This window comes from Corella eumyota, chromosome 1 (assembly GCF_963082875.1).
Source record: "Corella eumyota chromosome 1, kaCorEumy4.1, whole genome shotgun sequence".
NCBI classification, from domain to species: Eukaryota; Metazoa; Chordata; class Ascidiacea; order Phlebobranchia; family Corellidae; genus Corella; species Corella eumyota.
Genome location: NC_137490.1, coordinates 11032861 through 11051514, shown reverse-complemented (window position 1 = coordinate 11051514; position 18654 = coordinate 11032861). Strand labels below are relative to the sequence as shown.

Below are 18654 nucleotides of genomic sequence, written 5' to 3'. Positions count from 1 at the left end.
AGCAAAAAATTACAGTATTTAATACTTATATACAAAAAATAAAATAACGTAAATTACAGAAATTTAACTAAATTAATTATTACTAAAAAAACATATAAAAATATTTTTGTACTTAAAGTAATGTTTGTGTTAAAAAATTCAATAAAATTGCCTACAATAATAATGGTTTATCTAAGAAATGTCCAAACCAAAATAAAACCATTAATAGTATTTTTGTAACTCGATTTTTACTTCCGCTAGGGCGCACTCTAGAGTCAAATCAGCAAGGTTAACAGCCACTTTTTCTATTTTATCGTTAAAAAGTAAGCGAGATTTAGTATACCGAAAATTTTCGTTTTTGTTTGGATTGACATTTTCGAACATTGTCTGCTTATCTTCATCAACTTTGACGTCATATGCAGCGTCAGTTGAGCATGACGACCGCCTTTCACAGCGCAACGTTTCAGACGTTGTTTCAACTTCAGCCACGTGTTTTACGATTCCAACACGGTCGCAGTGTGCCACCTTGTGATCAGAAATAGTTTGTCCTCGCGAGCGATGGGATTTTATTTTCTTGGTCGATTTAATTTTCTTTTTAGGCTTTTCAGGGGTATTTGCTGCAAGGTTAGATATGGTTTTTTTCTCAACAGCAGTGTTGTTAACGTTATTTAGATTTGTTAGCTGGCCTTGCAGTACTTCATCACCACTTGCATCTAAACATTAAAATAAATACTTGTAAAAAAACTAAAAAAATAAAACACAATTTATCACGACGATTTTTTAGAAATTAAACTTTATAAAAATTCATAAAAGCAATTCTAATCAATAGCACACAGGATCCGAGGTTTAAAATAAAAATATAGGTTTTTACCTTCTATGTCACTACCCTCGTTTTGACCGTTTGGTTTTATTTCTTTAGATTGCGGAGCGTTTTGATCCCGAAAAAAGACCGATAGTTTGGAAGGTTGAAACGAAGTTGTTCGTTTCCACGAGTGCTTTTCACAAAAACTTGAATACAAATTATGTTCGTTAAAATATTTTAAATATATGTAGCCAAAAGGCACATTTACATATACAAATTAAAATCCTATGAATAAATTAAAAGCGGGAATTTTTTTTTGTTTTTTTAAGAGCTGTTTAATCGTTAGAAATACACAAAAGAAGTCAAAAGTGGTAGACAATGTTTGATTACATTTAAAAGCGTAAAGTCTACGAGAACAAAAAAGTCAACTCATAGAAATGTAACAAGCCTTAAGTCATTACACTTTTGAATCCCACCGTACGGTATTTTATGTGAAATAAATCCACAAAGCCCATAATCAACCTTAATTTGACATACACAAGGTAAATAGGCACCAACAACGTAATCCCAAAACAACATAACGTACCATTATCCAGCTATAGTGATTTAAAAGATAACATAGGATTGTATATATAAAAAAGGGAAACCAATTTTTTCTATATAAATTTGTGTGAGTTATTTTTGTGTTATTTTAAATAAGGACGCAAAAAATTATATGAAAAAGAAGGGTGATCTCTTATTGCCCTTTCTTAGTAACGCGGTTTAAAATTATATAAAAATATGTTTTAATACTGTAAAGGCATATACAGGTTTGTCAATTAACATTTCGTATACATGGTAAAGTCAAATTAGATTATAAAATAGTGAAACAACATTAACTGTTATAACAAAATTTAAGGTATTCATAAGGTCCACCTAATCTAATTTTCAAGCTACGTTAAAATAGAACGGAACTGGTAAACATGGTGCGATCCGGACTTAATTAAACGCGCCACTGGTAGTCAGTAGGCCTTTCCTATATTGCTTAGCCTAGATACCCCCAAACGCCGACCATTCAATTTCAATCCAGCGTATAAAGAAAGTAGCTTTTATCCAGTTATTTTTACACCTGGTGCCGATACGGTGGATGACATTGTAAAAAGACCGCGTGGCCTGCCGATCCCCCGCCCTTGTTTTCAATTAATGCGTCACAATACAAAACAATATTAAAAAAATCGTAAATATATGACGATGCTGCTAAAAGTTTGCTACATTTTTCGGCTAATAAAAAAATGCAAATATTGGGTTAAATTTTTTTTTCTGAGTTTTTAAAAAAATTAAAAATTTGGATAAATGTAATATTTTTTTTTTAATTTTGGATGATAGACGCATAAATGAAAGAAGCTAGATATAGAATAATTCTTCCATATTAAAAGAGTTACCCTTTGTAGGTTATTACTGTAAAGTTTTATTATCATGCAATACTTAATGTCACTCATGACCCAAAACGAAGAAATTTAAATATGACATTTTTTGTATATGCCAAATATTTTACACCTACACACTTAATGGGGTTTTATAATCCAATAGCATGTAAACTACCACCCTAGTAAAACCCTAGCTTAACTTAGTGACCTTAAATAATTGTGCATATGCAATGCTTATATAAGCGAAGTAAAATGAAACATTTTTGGATTTCCGAGATTTCCGAGTTCAATTTACACAACCCAAAAATCTTAATTTAAAAATTTTTACGTTATTTTTTATAAGCCTGTTATTTGTCAAGGCAAAATTATTTATTTAGTCTGTAGTCACCATAGCACAAATAAGGCTGAAAATTCACGACGCGAAGCAGCAGTAAGCTAGCGTGAAGCGTTACCTCTTACATGTTCCTTCCAGCCACGTGTCTATTGACCTGAAATGATATTTCATACTGTGGTAACTCGTGCTCGTAAACTTGTACGAATCAAATATCTAGAAATATGAACAATGGGTTTTTAAATTTTGTGAGTACGTTGTAAGATTAAAGTAACACGCGATTTAAGTTAAGGTTAGCTTTTATTGCCAGGACCCTTAAAATCAGATATTTTCGAAAAACTTTTTTTTAGGTTGATAATGAAACATGGATTTACAATAAAGAATTCATGTTGTGCTTTATTTTAACTCCTTTAGATTTATCAGACCTACTATCTTCACATAAATAATACATCCACGTGTATATTAAATTATACAATAATATCTATGAAAAATATAATGAACTGGTCACAAAGGATAATTATGTGCTTTATTATTATTACCAAAGCGCAAATTAGCCTATGGAATATAGTAATATAATTTATGGTTACGGTGATATTTATTATACATTGATGACGCGCCAGTTTATGAGAACCGTTGGCATAGCAGTTACTAACCTGTACTTTTCCTTTGTGCCAACGAGCTCCTATCGTCTTCACACCATCACCTGCCCACACCTCCACGTGGACAATATTGTGAAATTGCTTTTTGCCTGAAATCGCAAAATTAAGGTTACCCAGGTTATATTAAGTCACACGTACATAGTAATATAAATATTCCGTCTAACATTGGCTTTGGATTCCATAGGCCGTTGCTCAAGCATAAATAACAACCCGATTTTAATTAAATCGTGTATAAATAATATAAAATTTTGCAATAAAAAGCAAAAGGGTGTAACACAATTTTTATTTACTTGAGAGGGTGGATATTTTAAAATAAATTCTGCTACGTAATGGATTCAGAAATTGGCTCCAAACAGGATACAAAAAAATAAACTTGTTAGAATTGGCACAATACTGTTTACTACAATCTGTGACCTTTTAACAGTCGGGGTCAGACATATATTCCCCGGTATTACCGTAAAATAAAAAAAAATCCATCTGACATTTGATTTTATGTGAAATTTGAACTGTCTTTTTTCACAACATAAAATTTAGCATTACGAGCTCCTTTTTAAAAAAATACTTTACACTTGGGTGCTATATAGCCTTTAACAACAAGTAACGCCTACTCTTTTCGTTGAAGTATTCTCCAGAAATAAACACGAGGTCGCCAGGCCTCATTTTCGCTTCACTATTCACCACTAGGGGCAGTGTGTCGTACATGTAAGCCTGATTCCATGGCCCTATCTTGATATAAAAAAATCAGATTTTTGTTAAAAATTAAAATGTAATTTGTGGGTGACAGTGGTTTAACATAGTATTTTGTGACATGTGGAATTTTTTTTACATTTATGTTAATTTGTTTTTATTTTATCCAACCTTAAAACGAAAGTCTTTATGCAAATCTCGTAAAACTCGACGTATCAACCCACAACAATCAAGAAATAAATGAGAATTGTATTCTAAAGCTAAAAAGAAAAAAGAAAAAGTTTTTGTTAAAATGTAAGACTTCCCACCTGCTGAACAGTTATAAAAACTTATGAATATAATACAGGAATAATATAAAAGTCATTGAGGATCTCGTGCATTTTTTCCTAATTTATGACGTCACGTGGGAATATGGGAATAGAGTGCATTGCACATGACGTTCGTAAATAACTTTATAATGACGGTGTTTAACTGAAATAACACCTTCCACGCGGCAGCGAATCACTGGACCGACGCATTTCTCTTGAGAACCTTACTTAACCCGAGCCCAAACTTGATTGACAGCTTGAAGCTCCGCCCACGCGTCGGGGAAGCGGCGCAATTTTCAAATTAATGCGGAAATTAGCCAGGGACGTAATCTGATGCCATGGTTTAAGGCGAACTCCTTTTTCAAGCTTCTAGCAACGAAAACGACTTAGTCAAGTGAATGTGTTCTAAATAATAAGTCTGTAACCCGGCTTGCGAAGATAAAGAGAGGGAAGCATTGAAAACGTTCTTAAAAATATATTTAAAAACCAAAACGAGTCTAACACAATTGTAAGCACGTAAGAAATAGTTAAACGCAGTACAAATTCGCCTGATACCGCCTTTTAAAAATAGTGGAGATAAAAAAAAGATTTGAAAATGGATGATTGTCAAAGTGGCATGTATTTGCATCATCTTACTTCCTTCCCTGATTACGGTGCCATGTGTGCAGCATATACATACGAGCACTCTGTTTTCCTACATAGCTATATTACAAAAGAGAAAGAATTCGAAATAAATGGTAGAGTTACAGAACCCAACTAACAGTAAAAATCACGTTTTTTCCTTTACCCCAACTGACTTAGTTTTTAACTTTCATGACCTATCTAAGTACCGATGTGGTGTAAGAGTTCTGTTTCACGAAAAAAAAATTTACATTATTGTCTTTTTGGCTATGGCGTCATTGTAACAACGTGTTTAACAATGCTTTTCGGTTGTTATACCAACGTAAACAAATTTTCGTTTTTAGATTTTAAGTAAATTTATTGATTGGTCATTCATAAATGGGAACGTTAAAAAATATTTTTAAAATTATAGATTAGTTTTTTTTTAACTTACAAAAACAGTAATTTTTACAAGAATTAAAAACATATGGTAGTTTCCAACAATAAAAAATTAATTTTAACATTTTTTCTCTAAAATTTATCACCTTAATTAAATACTGTTAAAATTATTAATAACTTAAATAAGTTTTTTGTAACATAATTAGTATTAAATAGTTGATTTTTTGGTTTTATTTTACTATAACTACACTTTTTCACTTACTTCCGGGTTGATGGTACTTTTTCTTATACGGAACACCCCTGTATTTCTTACACTGCATCAAAAACTTCTTGCGTAATAAGTTCATCCGCACGGGGTCGCTTTCTTTCGGAGTGATCTCGTTTTGAGATGCTCTTAATTCAGCCTAAGAAAATTTGTCGATATTTAAAAAAATATGTTTTAAATAGAAAAGCAAAAGAAGCGAAACACATTTTATTTTGAAAATATCATAAATATTAATTAAACATTTGAGTTAAATAGAAAAATCGATTTTGGGATTAAAGAAATCAACCTTTTCCTAACAAAAACTGTGTTTGCCAGCAATAAATACAGCAAAGCAAAATCGTATTGTATATACAAGCAAACAGGCCATTTACGATCGGTCTATGAAAACAAATAAAGCACCGAAAAGGCCCTAATTGTAATCCGGGTTCAGTTTCCGAGATTTCTCCATTCAAAGGTAAACTAGGTCGGGTTTCTTTTTATTGCGTTTGGTTTCTCGGTAAATATAATGGCTCGATATGGCCACGGGGTGGATTTGTCACAGGTAAATAAAAAATTACGTCACTTTACTTTCTTGATTAGGAACAGGGTATTCAAATCGGTAAAATAAATATAATCTAATCAGTTAATTTTTTTTTAGGCCCAAGTTTGCTGTAACCACGAACACCAAGTCTTAATTAATATTATTTCATGCAAAAATTAAAAAAAATCATAATTTGATTGGTTAGGATGATAGGTGCGGGTTAAACAATATCGTAGTCGAGCAGACCGATCACGTGACATGCAAATCCGGGAAGTTCCCAGATTTTCTTGTCACGTGGTCTGAACGGTAGGATGTCGCTTACACGTCCGCATGGGTTAAGTTTGCCAGTTAAATCACTTCAAAACTATGACACAACACTACAGTAAGTTTTCTAGCATCAGCTATTTGTATAACGCAAGCTTACTAATACACATTTAAATTTTTAGGGCAAATCTACAATACACTTTTAACGGCAAACATATGCCAGAAATTAGTTTAACTACAGAACTGTATAAAAGTTGATGAAGTGGCATAGCTGACCGCATCTTTACCAGACAGTGTTAGAAAATGAACCTACAGTTCAACTCTACAGCACTATGTCATAAAGATTAGGCAAACTACCAAACAATATTTTAAAACTTCGGTATTTAGAAATTTAGCCACTGGTGCACTACCTGTTCTCCTTAGCAAGACTAAAAGACTTGCCATGACGTGTGTTTGTCATATAAAGAGCCACAAATTCACCGTGGCAAATCAAAACAATTGCTCTGCACAGGGTTTATATCCGGGCGTTCGCATAAGCCACGAGTAAGACAAGCAACTTACCGTATAACAACATTACGCCGGGCCCAAAACTAACAGTCGTGATACAGGTGCGCGCAAAAGCAAGCCAGGTTTGTATTAGCTAGCATAGTCAGCGAGGCGTTGAATGAGGTCTTACGAAGCGAGGCTTTTTGTCACGTATCGCATTTTGAGCGGCATGGTAGCGACAGATCCAAGCACAAAGGGGTCAAGCGCTATCCCTGTCATCCATAGTAATGGTAAGTAATGAAAGGAAACCTAAAATCTCTTACAGTAAAATAGAAGCCTAATCGTTGATTTTAAACGTTGAAATACAACTCATACTATTTACCTTACAGCTTTTCTGTCTACATATTGATCGCAATAGCACCAAAATGAAACTGTTTGAGAAACATAAATGTCGCCTTTTTATATCGTCCTTTAATAACCTGTTAAAAATCGAAAGCTGTGAAATAAAAGGTTATCGCTCTAGTTATTGATCGCCCCTTATTTTACATTTGCCGAGTACCAATAGTTAAATACAGGTAACGCTCAATTCACACACTAATTAAGGCATACACAAACGGCCATGGGTATTAACTCATCATAGACATCGAATAAAGGAGCATCTTTCGCATAACCAACATCTGGTTTAACTCGAAATTTAATAAATTTTCGCAACAAAGAAGTCGGCAATTTACTTGTATTTATGGGTTCGCTTGATTAGGGGTGTTCGAACCAAGACAACAGGATACTGGTGACGTACTGGGGATATTATTCACGCTAGCTTAGTCTAAATCGGTACCTATACGACGACGTGGCACCGCCATGCGCACGATATATTTCGCCGTTTTATTGTTCCCGGTTTGCGCGCCAAAATGTCGTTCACTATTATCTTACTACACGCGTGACCTAACCTGAATTCGCGTTGCTATGGCAATTTCATCATACCATTTTAAAATTGGAAATTTTGGAGGTGCTCTATTTAAACAAAGACAAAAGCAACGCCACACAGTCCTAGTTACTGGAAATCCCCAATTTTTAACTTGTTCTCACCAAGTTGGTTATAACTTACGACACTTAATATGTTAAGAAAAAAAGTTATTCATGAAATGTATACGATTGAAGATATGATGTGCAGTCATTATAAAAGAATATCTGCCCCTAGGCTAAATCACCACGTCTGTCTAAAAACATTTCCCTTAACAAAGTAAGATCCCTACCACATTGTCTATACGACTTGACTTAACCTTTGCGTACACTGTCAAATTTGACTAAACATAAGCCGCAAAAATGTACATAAAATAACCGCAAAAATTTCTAAAAACTAAACTAACTGGGTTTAAACTAACAGTTTAGTATAACGAATAATTGTTACATACTTAATCAAAACAAAATTTAAAATTTAACGTTTTACTGGTTTAAATTGATGCGCACATAACTAATGTGTAACATTTTAAGTTATTTTTTTTATTTGCCCTAAATATTGCTGATAGTGCCGAACTTAAAATCATCATTACCAGGCAGTATTAGATGCGATACATTCTACGCTCCAAAACTTCCAGGTAAGATGTATTCAAGGACGGTCCAATAACCACACACAAAAAACCTTGCTTTTTTCCCTTTCTTTACACAGACCCGAAAAACGGTGATACGGAAAGGTAAACTAGATTTTCGCGCAATTTTTTGTGTGGAGGTTAGGAGAAAATAAAACTCGTGTATATTTCTTGGCTAAAATATGTTAAAAAGGTTATTTTAAGGCATAGGCACGCCCAAATTTCACTCGTCTTAATAAAAACAAAAAAAAAAAAAAAAAACCGTCTACGATCTGCGTAAGCAATTTAAGCTGACGTCACGAGGTTTTAAATTGATCGGACGGGGCAGAGGTTTATATTAAAATTGCTTGAATAACGGAGACGCGCGCTTTTGTCGAGGGAAAACAAAGTGGAACTTATGCAAACAAATCCATGGCAGGAAAGCCCACATAAACGGATAAAGGTAGATTATTATAGGTTCACAAAAAAACAGCAACGATTTCAATATAATAAAATTTGGCCAAACGTAAAATCTCTTACGTCTTTACATTTTACATAACCTGACCACTTTTGGAATTATATGCGCTATAAATAATATTGTTTTTTTTAATATTGGTTAATTTATAAACACTCTAACATGACTAAAAATACACAATTAATTTTTACTTATTTTTTAAATAACTAAACTGTAGGACTAAAATTTATTTTCTGTGATATTAAAATAAATTGATTTTTATGTTTCTATAATAAAATAATAATACAAACACTGTTCCATTCGCTAATTATTAAAAAAATACTTAAAATTGCATCTAATAGTTTTGTTCTGAATACATAAAAAAATAAATCTTCGTATTTTGTTTGCTTATCTGATAGGTACTGCAAATTGTAAACACACGCAACCTATAATTATTCGACCCTCTCAAAAGGCGGCTGATACACAAAACTGGCAAACTACTAAAACATAAAACCTCGTGTTGACCACGTGCTTCTATTGCCTGCGTAATAGTATGTTTACTGAAGCGGCCAGTCTCTCGAAATACGTATTTTCTCTTTTGTAAGGGCCCGCGCAAACCAACACACACTAGGTATTCGAGAGAGAATGCGGAACAATACATCCATTCTTAACAGCTTAAACGGCCTAGCGATACTCCAATGGAAAAACCTTGCGCGGTAAATAACGTCGAATCTACCGAATGGTGTCAAATTGCGTTGGATTACCATACCGCTTTTAAAAATAACCACGCCGCCTTAAGTTAAGTAAGGACGAGTTTTTGTAACGTAATACCTGCTAAAAAAAGCGTTAAGCTCGTTATTTTATAAATTGCACGGGGCTATTACGCGCTATGTTGCAGCGTAATGACGTTAATCGCAGTATTTTAACGTAAGTTGACATAACACACACCACTGAAAATAACCGAGTGTGGTTTTACACTTAAAACTCGCTCTATATAACCACGGTATCCAACCAAACACAAAAATTAAATCAGACTGGCAGGCAACGAAACTAAGGTTGCCAATCAACCGAGGCAATGGCCTTCTACAGATCAATCTAATTAACAGGCCAGCCATTTTTCAATTTGGGAAAGCGTTTACCAAATTACCGGGTCCAGGTGGTAACGGTCTCAGGAAAACAGACAAAGTTGCTAAGTAAACAAACAATACGAACACGGTAAAAAGGTTTTATATCCGGGATACAGGCCTTGCGACCACGAGTACCCTCGATTTAATATAAAAGGTGCGATACAGGAAATACGAAAATCACCGTCGCTATAATATGTACACCACAAAAGCAATGACTCCCAATTAGACTAACGAATTTCTAACTTTTAGTTCAATTCCATTCATCCCAAGCATTTTGGTTAAATAATTTTATTGGATCGTGTAACATGAGGCGGGGAAGTTTGTAAGGTCGCAGAAATTCGATATTTTAATACGTAACTCGGCGCGACCAAACAACCTTGATGACGTACAAGAATAAAAATAGCCATCGAACAATTTTTAATGTTTTCTGGCTCTATAGCTAACGTACAAATTCTTACTGCCTTACTGAAAGCGTTTAAATTCTGCACTTATGTCAAATTTCTAAATATTTAAATCCTTACATCTTTTAATTATCTTACTTGTTGGCATGCATTCATCTATAATATTTAAATTAGATAAAATAAGCATAGCATAATACTCTGATAATGTCTCTTATAACCATTAACGAATTTATGGCGGGAATATAAGTAAGCAACAACAAGGTTTTAATGTTTGCCAAGGGCGACCTAATCGTTTTTTAATGACCATCATCACCTTAAAGCAAGACCAAATAGTTTATTTACTATGTCGGTAAAGAAATTATAAACCTACTTCTACTCTACTCTAATGTTAATAAAGCATCACACATATAACTAGGTTAGATTTTTAAAGAACAATTTTTTTTAATACAACATGAGAATTAAAATTTTTTTTAAGAAATATATTTTTTTAAACCTTGTTATTTTTGCCATATACTGTAAATACATTTTTGTCAATTCGTTTATTAAAAAAAATTAAATCCAACATAATTATGCACATAAAACAGTCACAAAAATACAATTTTACAAAAAAAATCAAAAATGCATAAAAGAAATTAAAAATTTTCAATAAATTTGGTCTTTTATTAACTTCTTATTTTTAGTACCTGTTTTAATCGACGAAAATTATTAAATGCATCTTGTAATGATGTTGACGACTGCTTAACATCACCTAAAAAGTTTTAAAAAAAATTAATTTAATTTTTTTAATATTTATTAAATTCAATTTGGATGTTTTTATTAAATTTGCAATATGGTAATTACTTCATTTTAGAATTGTTTTTTTTTTTCCTTATAAAAAATGTTGATATTAAATCTAATTCAATAGTAAACTAGATTTATTTGATAAATAAAATATGGTTCGAAATTATTTAATTATGTTTAGCATAAATTGTTATAAAAAAAAAAATATGCTTACACCTTAACTAAGAATATAACATATCTTTGATTTTTAATAAACAAACAACCATTTAAATATATTATACAAATAAAATGAATTTTTCAACCCAATTTAATGTTGTTAATATCAGGATATACATTATACTTAATTTTAAATTCCTAAAATTGATTTTTGATTTTTAATAAATAAGCAAGCATTTAAATAAAATAAACAAACAAAAATTATTTTTTAAACATGTATTTTAATTACTAATATCATAAAATACATTATATTAAATTTTAAATGCCTTATATCAAACTTTTATTTTTAATAAACAAACAAGAATTTAAATATAATAAACAAACAAAAATTAAATTTTTAATCGATTTTCGAGTTATTAATATTATGATATATAACTGACCAAAATTTGAAAACTTAATAACGATCTCTAAATTTTAATAAACAAACACCTATTAATTACTAATTAATAATATTTAAATTATCAAAATAGGAGGATTGGAACACAATATGATAATAAACAAATTTTTCTAAAATTTTAAAAATTTATATACACAAAATCAAAAGTTATTCGATTTCAAAATTCGGATTAGTAAGAATAAAAATAAAAATAATAATAAATATACGGACAATAACAATATGTTTCGAAATCTAAGATTTCGAACCATAAATATTAGTAGTTCATATTAACGCGAGCCCAAAATGACAGCATTGGTGAGCTTTTTAGTTTTATATAGAAATGTTTCTTTGTTTTAATATTATTTAAATATATTAAAAACCAAGGGAAACTAAGGATTGGATCACTGTACCAAATGTTGTTAAGTTCTTGGTTTGTTAAGTTGGGGTTCCCACAACCACCACAAGAATAAATATGAAAAAATATTTGAATAAACATAAAATTGCTACATGAACAGGTGAAATCAAAATTACCTTCTTCTTCAACAAAAAAGGCAGAATTGTAATTTTCTGTCATTTCAGTTTCTTTTGAACATGAATCCTTTCTCCTTAATTTTCTTTTTTTTCCATTTTTAGATTTTTCAATTTTTTTTCCCATAATGAATGTATTCCATTGTCATAAAAGTCAAATCTGACTTTAAATGATACTTAATGCTTAAGTCAGTAAGTAATTTATTATACTACTCTATAATAAAATCTAAATAAAGCCAAATGTTGATACAAATAACCTAACGATAGTGCAAAAGAAACGTTATCACCAAAACAAAAAAAGTTTCATAACAATCAACAATAGCTTTAGATGCTTAGTAATAGCAGTCACGTGATTCAACATTTCGCGGCAAAGTTCAAGTTAGTTTATATAACGATTAAATTAGTATAACTACTTGGTAAATTAATATTAGTTTTTGCCAAGATTTTTAGTCACATTTTATTTTTTATAACTGCCTTAATTATTGGTACCTGGAGGCAGGTAAATATTTGAAGGATAAATATTTTATTACGTACTGATCACTAAGAGGCAGTGTTAAAACAAAACCGAAAAATCCCACGTGTAAACACCGAAGTATTTACTTTAATATAAAGTATTTTAGATTTTGTTTAAGTTAAAATGATTTTTTTTTATAATTTTACTATAAGTTCATTACTTAAATTAAGTAAATTTTTAAAAAACTAAATGTTTTACCTGTCAGCTGGTTATAAACTTATTTTTTACTTCTTGACTGGGTATCTAAATTTTTGGCTCATTTTTCCTCTAGCGGCACAGTTAAGTTTTAGGTTGTTAGTTTAAAACTAAAAATAAAACAAGAAACATTAATCCTCAACTGCTCAATATTGTTTTAAAAGCAGATTAAGGATATTTGGATATAAGCAAGGTTATTAAAAATAAATGGTTGATAGTCAGATAGTTAAATAATACATTGTTATTTAAATAAAATGGTAGACGGAAACATACATGGTTCTTTACTGACAGATTGATATTTTAATTTTATGGAATGTAAGCCACTACTAACCCTCCAATTCTTTTTTTGTAGGTTAATTGCTAATATTTAGTAAATAAGTTATTATGGTTGATGTGTTTGCAGCAGTTTTGGGATTTTCTTGGATTGTTTATTTTTGGGAATCTTATCTTGGAAGTCGACAAGTAAGATCAAATGTTTTTCATTTTAATAAATAAATTGCATTTTTTTTATTAGTTTTTTATTTTCTGTTTTGCAGTTTCGATTTTTGAATAGCTGTTTTTGTTCTGATGTTAAAAAAAGTTATATTGACTATTTTGTCTATTTTTGTTTGTTGTGTCATTATAATTTTTTTAATAAATAAACGAAAATCATATTCAGCGAAAAATCTATAAAACTATTAATCAACCACCACCAGAGTTAAAATCAGTGTTTGACGATGAAACTTTTGAAAAGGCTCGTAAATATGCATTAGATACCAGCAACTTTGGGTTTTGGAAGGGTTTATATTCCCAGTTGGAAAGCACTGTAAGTAGTTTTAAAAACACATAACAAGGCCAATTAACAAACAAAGTAAAGTCATATTTCCATTTTTGTAGTTTTTAAAAGAATAAATATATAATGACATTTTTCTAAAGCAATTTTTTTCCTAAAACTTTTTATTTATTTTTTTTATGCAAAAATTTCTTATAATAAATGCAATTAGATTTTTATTGATTTATTTTACAATAAAACATTGTTTGGTGTTCTAGATGATTTTATGGTATGGTGGTTTGCCTTTCTTATGGATGATTTCAGGCCAGATTCTTAACCGATTGAATTACGGGAGTGAATACGAAGTGAGTAGTAGTAGTTTTATTTAATCATTTTTTAACTTTAATTGTTATTTTTTAAATAAATGCTCACTCATCTGAGTAAATAAAATTATTGTAAACTGGGTTTATAAATGGGTGAATAAAATTGTAAACTGGGTATATATATAAAATATATATATATATATATAAACATTATTTAATTCTGGATAATGTTTTTTTTATAAATGACACGGGTCTATTAGAGCTTTTTTGCAGCGTAATGACGTTAATCGCGGTATTGTCATTTTTTAATTTGGGAAAGCGTTTACCAAATTATCGGATCCAGGGGGGGACAGTCTCAAAAATCTTTGTAAAAAATAAATGCACTCAAATGTATTTTTTTTGGTTTGTAACATAGTCTCTATATCAAACAAAATATATTTTTTTGTAGATTTTGCAGTCGCTTATATTCGTATTGCTTGGAAATATTTATGGTTTAATAACTGATCTTCCTTGGTCACTTTATTCAACATTCGTAGTGGAAGAAAAACATGGTTTTAATAAAATGGTAAAGTAAAATCCTTTTCTAAAAAATTTGCTAATCTTAATATTTAGTGTTTACTGGTAAATTTCAAACATAATTTATGTACTCGAAATAAAGTCTTCTATAAACAGTATACACATGTATATATAAATATCCTAATTATTTTTGTTTTAGACTTTAGGGTTTTTCTTCAAGGACCTTGCAAAACAAACTCTAGTGTCACAACTTATAACACTGCCTCTAATGGCCATAGTGATCTATGTTGTCCAAGCTGGCGGGGAATACTTTTTTGTTTATGCTTGGCTTGTTGTTTTTATTATTTCTATGGTAAGTTTGAATAGTAAAACTTGGCAATGTAATCGTATAAGTATATATATATATATATATTTTAATAAACAATTGTAAATATTTTTGTATACACAGAAAGTAATTGAAATGATGTGATAAACTATGTATTGGTGCTGTTAAAAGTGACCTTGTCCAACTTAACAAACAAAAGACTAGTTTGTAAATGAAGATTATTAATTAAACATATTATTTTCAATTTATTTTTAGATATTGATGCACGTTTACCCAGAATATATTGCACCGTTGTTTGACAAATACAGTCCACTACCCGATGGTGAACTTAAAACTAAGATTGAGGAGCTTGCTCAATCTCTCAACTTTCCTTTAAAGAAACTTTACGTAGTTGAAGGTTAAAAATTTATTTAATTTTTTTAAATTTCCAAATAAATAAATAATTTTTTGTAAATATTATGTTCTTATTTTGTGTTTATTAATTGTTAGTATCTTTCGGGTAGTAGTTCCTAAACCTTAAAGTAAAAATAAAAAACACCTAACTGCCTTTTAAATAGTTAATTTACTAAAAGTATTTAGACATTATTTAACGCTATGCTTCAGTTTATACGATTTGCCAAAAAAAATTATATAACATTATTGCTATTATTTAAGGTTCAAAAAGATCGGCTCACAGTAATGCATACATGTATGGGTTCCACAAAAACAAGAGAATTGTTTTGTTTGATACTTTGTTAGAGGACTACACTCCTGTTGGAAGAACTGAAGATAAAGAAGTAAGCATTTAATGCAGAAACTTTTTTAATTCTAATTTTTTGTTATATATATAAATTTATTATTTTGATTAATCTTCAATGTTAGTAAGTTGCACTTGCATGTTTGTTATTAGAAAAAATAATTTTCTAGATAGTTCATGTTTAACCTTGCAGTTTTGTTGTTTAATTAGCCCTAGTCAGTTTTATAACCTAATTGACTTTCTTGCTTGTAAGGTTCTGACGATGCCTTTTATTCTTAAAAGTAATTGGCTTAAAATTAAAAAATAGTAAAAAAAATTGTTTTTGTTTGAAATTCTTATATATATTTTTTTAGTGTAAAGCTGAAGATAAAACGAAAGAAGAAACTCAAAATGAGAAAGTAACGGAAGGTGGAATATTTTATTTTTTGTTTCGATATTTTGAAAAATTTTTTATTTCTGTTTTACATTAAAATAAGGAATACCACTTTCTTTTATTTAACAAAAAAAATTCATTTTATTATAAATTTTTAGTAGTTTTTTATAATTCAAAAGCATCATTTTAAACCTTACTTAAAGTACCTTAACATTTCGATTTGAATTTAGAAACTAAAGAAGAAAAACCAAAAGAGAAGACGATAGGATGCAACACTGAAGAAGTAGTAGCTGTTTTGGGTCATGAACTTGGCCACTGGAAGTTTTCGCACATGGTTAAAAACCTTGCCGTCATGCAAGTAAGATACAAAGTTTGTTTTATTTCAATATGGTTAAAGCAATCGTTTCAGCTGTTCAGGATAAACTTTTTTTTTATTAATTTTAAAAATTATCTGGGTTTTAAATGTGGAAGTCCTACCTATAAATTCACTTATTTAAGCATAATATGATTTTAATATATATTCTTGATGTGTGTTTAAAAATTTTAAAACTTGGTACTTTAAAATAATATTATTTTAATATTAAATAAATACCTCAGTTTAAAATTTTGTTATAAAAGTTGTAAAGTTTTAAGATGAAAATTCTTGTTTCTTCAGGCCAGCATTTTCTTCTCGTTTTTTGTATTTGGAAAGTTAATGTACAACAAAGGAATTTTTTCTGCATTTGGATTTGTGGATGAACAACCAATCTTAATTCGTCTTTTTATTGTTTTTAGTTTTATTTTTTCCCCAATCAATGAGGTAATGTTAGTTTTATCACATTATTTTATTATTTTACATACAAAGTACACAACGAACTAAAAAATAGTCGTTATTAAATTTTTTTTTTGATTGAACTATGATATATAGGTTGAAGCTTTTTTGATGAAAATATGCAGCAGAAGATTTGAATTTCAGGCTGATGAATTTGCTGTTAATCTTGGCAAGCGAGAAAAACTTAAATCAGCTTTGCTGAAACTTTTTAAGGTAAAGCATTATTTCAAAATTTTTTTTCAAACTATCAAGGAGTTTAACATCTTGATTTTTGTACTTTTTAGGATAACTTAAGTTTCCCTGTGGCAGATTGGCTTTATTCTACTTGTAATTTTTCTCACCCCCCTTTACTTGAGAGATTACGGGCAATGGAAAAGTTTAAATCAAAGAAAGAGTAATTTTTGTAGCAAAGTCCTCGATTTTTTATCTTATATTTTAAATATTATGGTAACTTAAATCCTTGTAGTTGTTAATTCTCTATCTAACGTTCGGATTTTTAAGCCATTTAATAATTCTTCAAAATTCACCTAAACTTTCGTTAAAATTAGCGAAATTTTTAATTCATTGAAACTGTTTATATTGGATGTCAAGTCAAAAATCAGAAATTTTTAATTTTTTTTGAGAGTGGGATTATTGGGTGTCAAGTGTTTTAATGTGTGTCACATGGAAAGGTTTAAAGTAAGTTTTTAAATTGATAAATTTGTATTAAATTGACTGTTTTTTGTAGTACTTTAGTATATAGACTCCGTTGCTTCTGTTGTTGTTTTAAATATCGGTAATAATATAAATTCTGGTCAGTTTTTTTTTATTAAAAACCACAAATTTTAATCTAAACCAAACCCGAATTTTGTAATTCAAACATGCAAAGTATTACATGTCCAATTTGATTAAATGCAAACCACATTATTGCACGTTAAGGGGGATGTTGTGCCTTAATTCATCTAGTGTTTGACTTAAAACAAAATTTAAGTTTCAACAAATTAAAATACTAATTATATATGTATGTTTCGTGCAGAAAAGTAAGACAATAATATTTTATTATAATTGGAAATTTTATTTTTTTCGCGTTAACAAAGAGGTTGCATTACATTCAATACAGATGAAAAATTTTTTTTAGAGGAACAATTTGTGAACTCGCATAAATCTAATTCTATTTACAAATAATTATTTAAGATTCAAATTTTTAAAACGTTACATAGTAAAAACGAACTAATGTTAATTTCCTCTTCTTAAAGTACTCTTCTAAAATATTTACAAAAAAGATAATTTTAATATATTTTGTTGAACTTGCACGTTATATTTGTTGACTTTGGTTTTCATAACGTTTGCCTTAAGCCTTAAATAACAAATCAAAGAAACCCTTGGACCGAGTTGTTTGATAATTTGATCGGTTTTATTAGTTTGAATAGTTATTTTCAACCGTTTGTCGTCAATAAGCAAACACGAAAAAGAAACTGTTTATTGCTGGCCTTGCTCACTCATTACATCAAGCAAAAACTGATAATGTTCCTGAAAAATAAAATTGATATTTTACTAGTCGAACTTTAGTATAAGCAAATAAAGTATTTAAGATGATTAATTGTTACCCTTGAGTTTGCTGATAATGGCATGTCTTTTCTGATTTGATGAACTATGTTAATGACTTGTATTGCGTTATTGTTTCGATTGTTATTAAGTCTGTACACTAGACTTAGTAAACACAAAAATGTTCCTGTTCTAGCCATGTCAACTCTAAAAAAATAGCAATGTTTTTTGCACAAGTCTATAAATAATTACAAGCAGGCAGATAAACTATTTTTATTACTTTTAATGAAAATTACTTATTTTATAGATTGATTCATGGAATTTATAGGTTTCATGGCACAATAAATTTTTAGGTATAACTTTGTTAATGTTTGACGCATTTCATTTCCAAGTAACTTACCCACAGTGCACCAGTATAGAATTGTTTTCCGAG

General features: G+C 29.9%; 2 protein-coding genes across 2 annotated transcripts; one reads left to right on the top strand and one right to left on the bottom strand.

Annotated features, from left to right (window-relative positions):
* Window positions 1–12372, bottom strand: LOC145760038 (uncharacterized). Its single transcript, XM_082573905.1, has 9 exons — window positions 12157–12372; window positions 10937–11001; window positions 5434–5575; window positions 4036–4124; window positions 3786–3903; window positions 3172–3266; window positions 2640–2734; window positions 851–987; window positions 1–692 (listed from the first exon to the last, which is right to left on the bottom strand). The coding sequence occupies exons 1-9, from the start codon at window positions 12278–12280 to the stop codon at window positions 202–204; spliced, it is 1356 nt and encodes a 451-aa protein (XP_082430031.1). The 5' UTR covers window positions 12281–12372; the 3' UTR covers window positions 1–201.
* Window positions 12373–13212: 840 nt separating this feature from the next.
* LOC145745577 (CAAX prenyl protease 1 homolog) lies at window positions 13213–18063 on the top strand. Its single transcript, XM_082563696.1, has 12 exons — window positions 13213–13324; window positions 13521–13667; window positions 13892–13978; window positions 14385–14501; window positions 14652–14804; window positions 15033–15174; window positions 15432–15553; window positions 15867–15921; window positions 16117–16244; window positions 16542–16685; window positions 16794–16910; window positions 16982–18063. Exons 1-12 carry the CDS (start codon window positions 13247–13249, stop codon window positions 17093–17095), a joined length of 1404 nt encoding a protein of 467 aa, XP_082419822.1. The 5' UTR covers window positions 13213–13246; the 3' UTR covers window positions 17096–18063.
* Window positions 18064–18654: the final 591 nt, after the last annotated feature.

What these genes read in the sequence shown, in the direction of transcription:
- LOC145760038 (XM_082573905.1), bottom strand. Translation starts at nt 12,280, where the DNA reads ATGGGAAAAAAAATTGAAAAATCTAAAAATGGAAAAAAAAGAAAATTA. An exon ending in AGAATACTTCAACGAAAAGA is followed by an intron (nt 3,267 to 3,785) that starts GTAGGCGTTACT and finishes TTGCGATTTCAG; the next exon opens with GCAAAAAGCAATTTCACAAT. An exon ending in CGAGGGTAGTGACATAGAAG is followed by an intron (nt 693 to 850) that starts GTAAAAACCTAT and finishes TTTAATGTTTAG; the next exon opens with ATGCAAGTGGTGATGAAGTA.
- LOC145745577 (XM_082563696.1), top strand. Translation starts at nt 13,247, where the DNA reads ATGGTTGATGTGTTTGCAGCAGTTTTGGGATTTTCTTGGATTGTTTAT. An exon ending in GAAGAACTGAAGATAAAGAA is followed by an intron (nt 15,554 to 15,866) that starts GTAAGCATTTAA and finishes ATATTTTTTTAG; the next exon opens with TGTAAAGCTGAAGATAAAAC. An exon ending in CTTTGCTGAAACTTTTTAAG is followed by an intron (nt 16,911 to 16,981) that starts GTAAAGCATTAT and finishes TGTACTTTTTAG; the next exon opens with GATAACTTAAGTTTCCCTGT.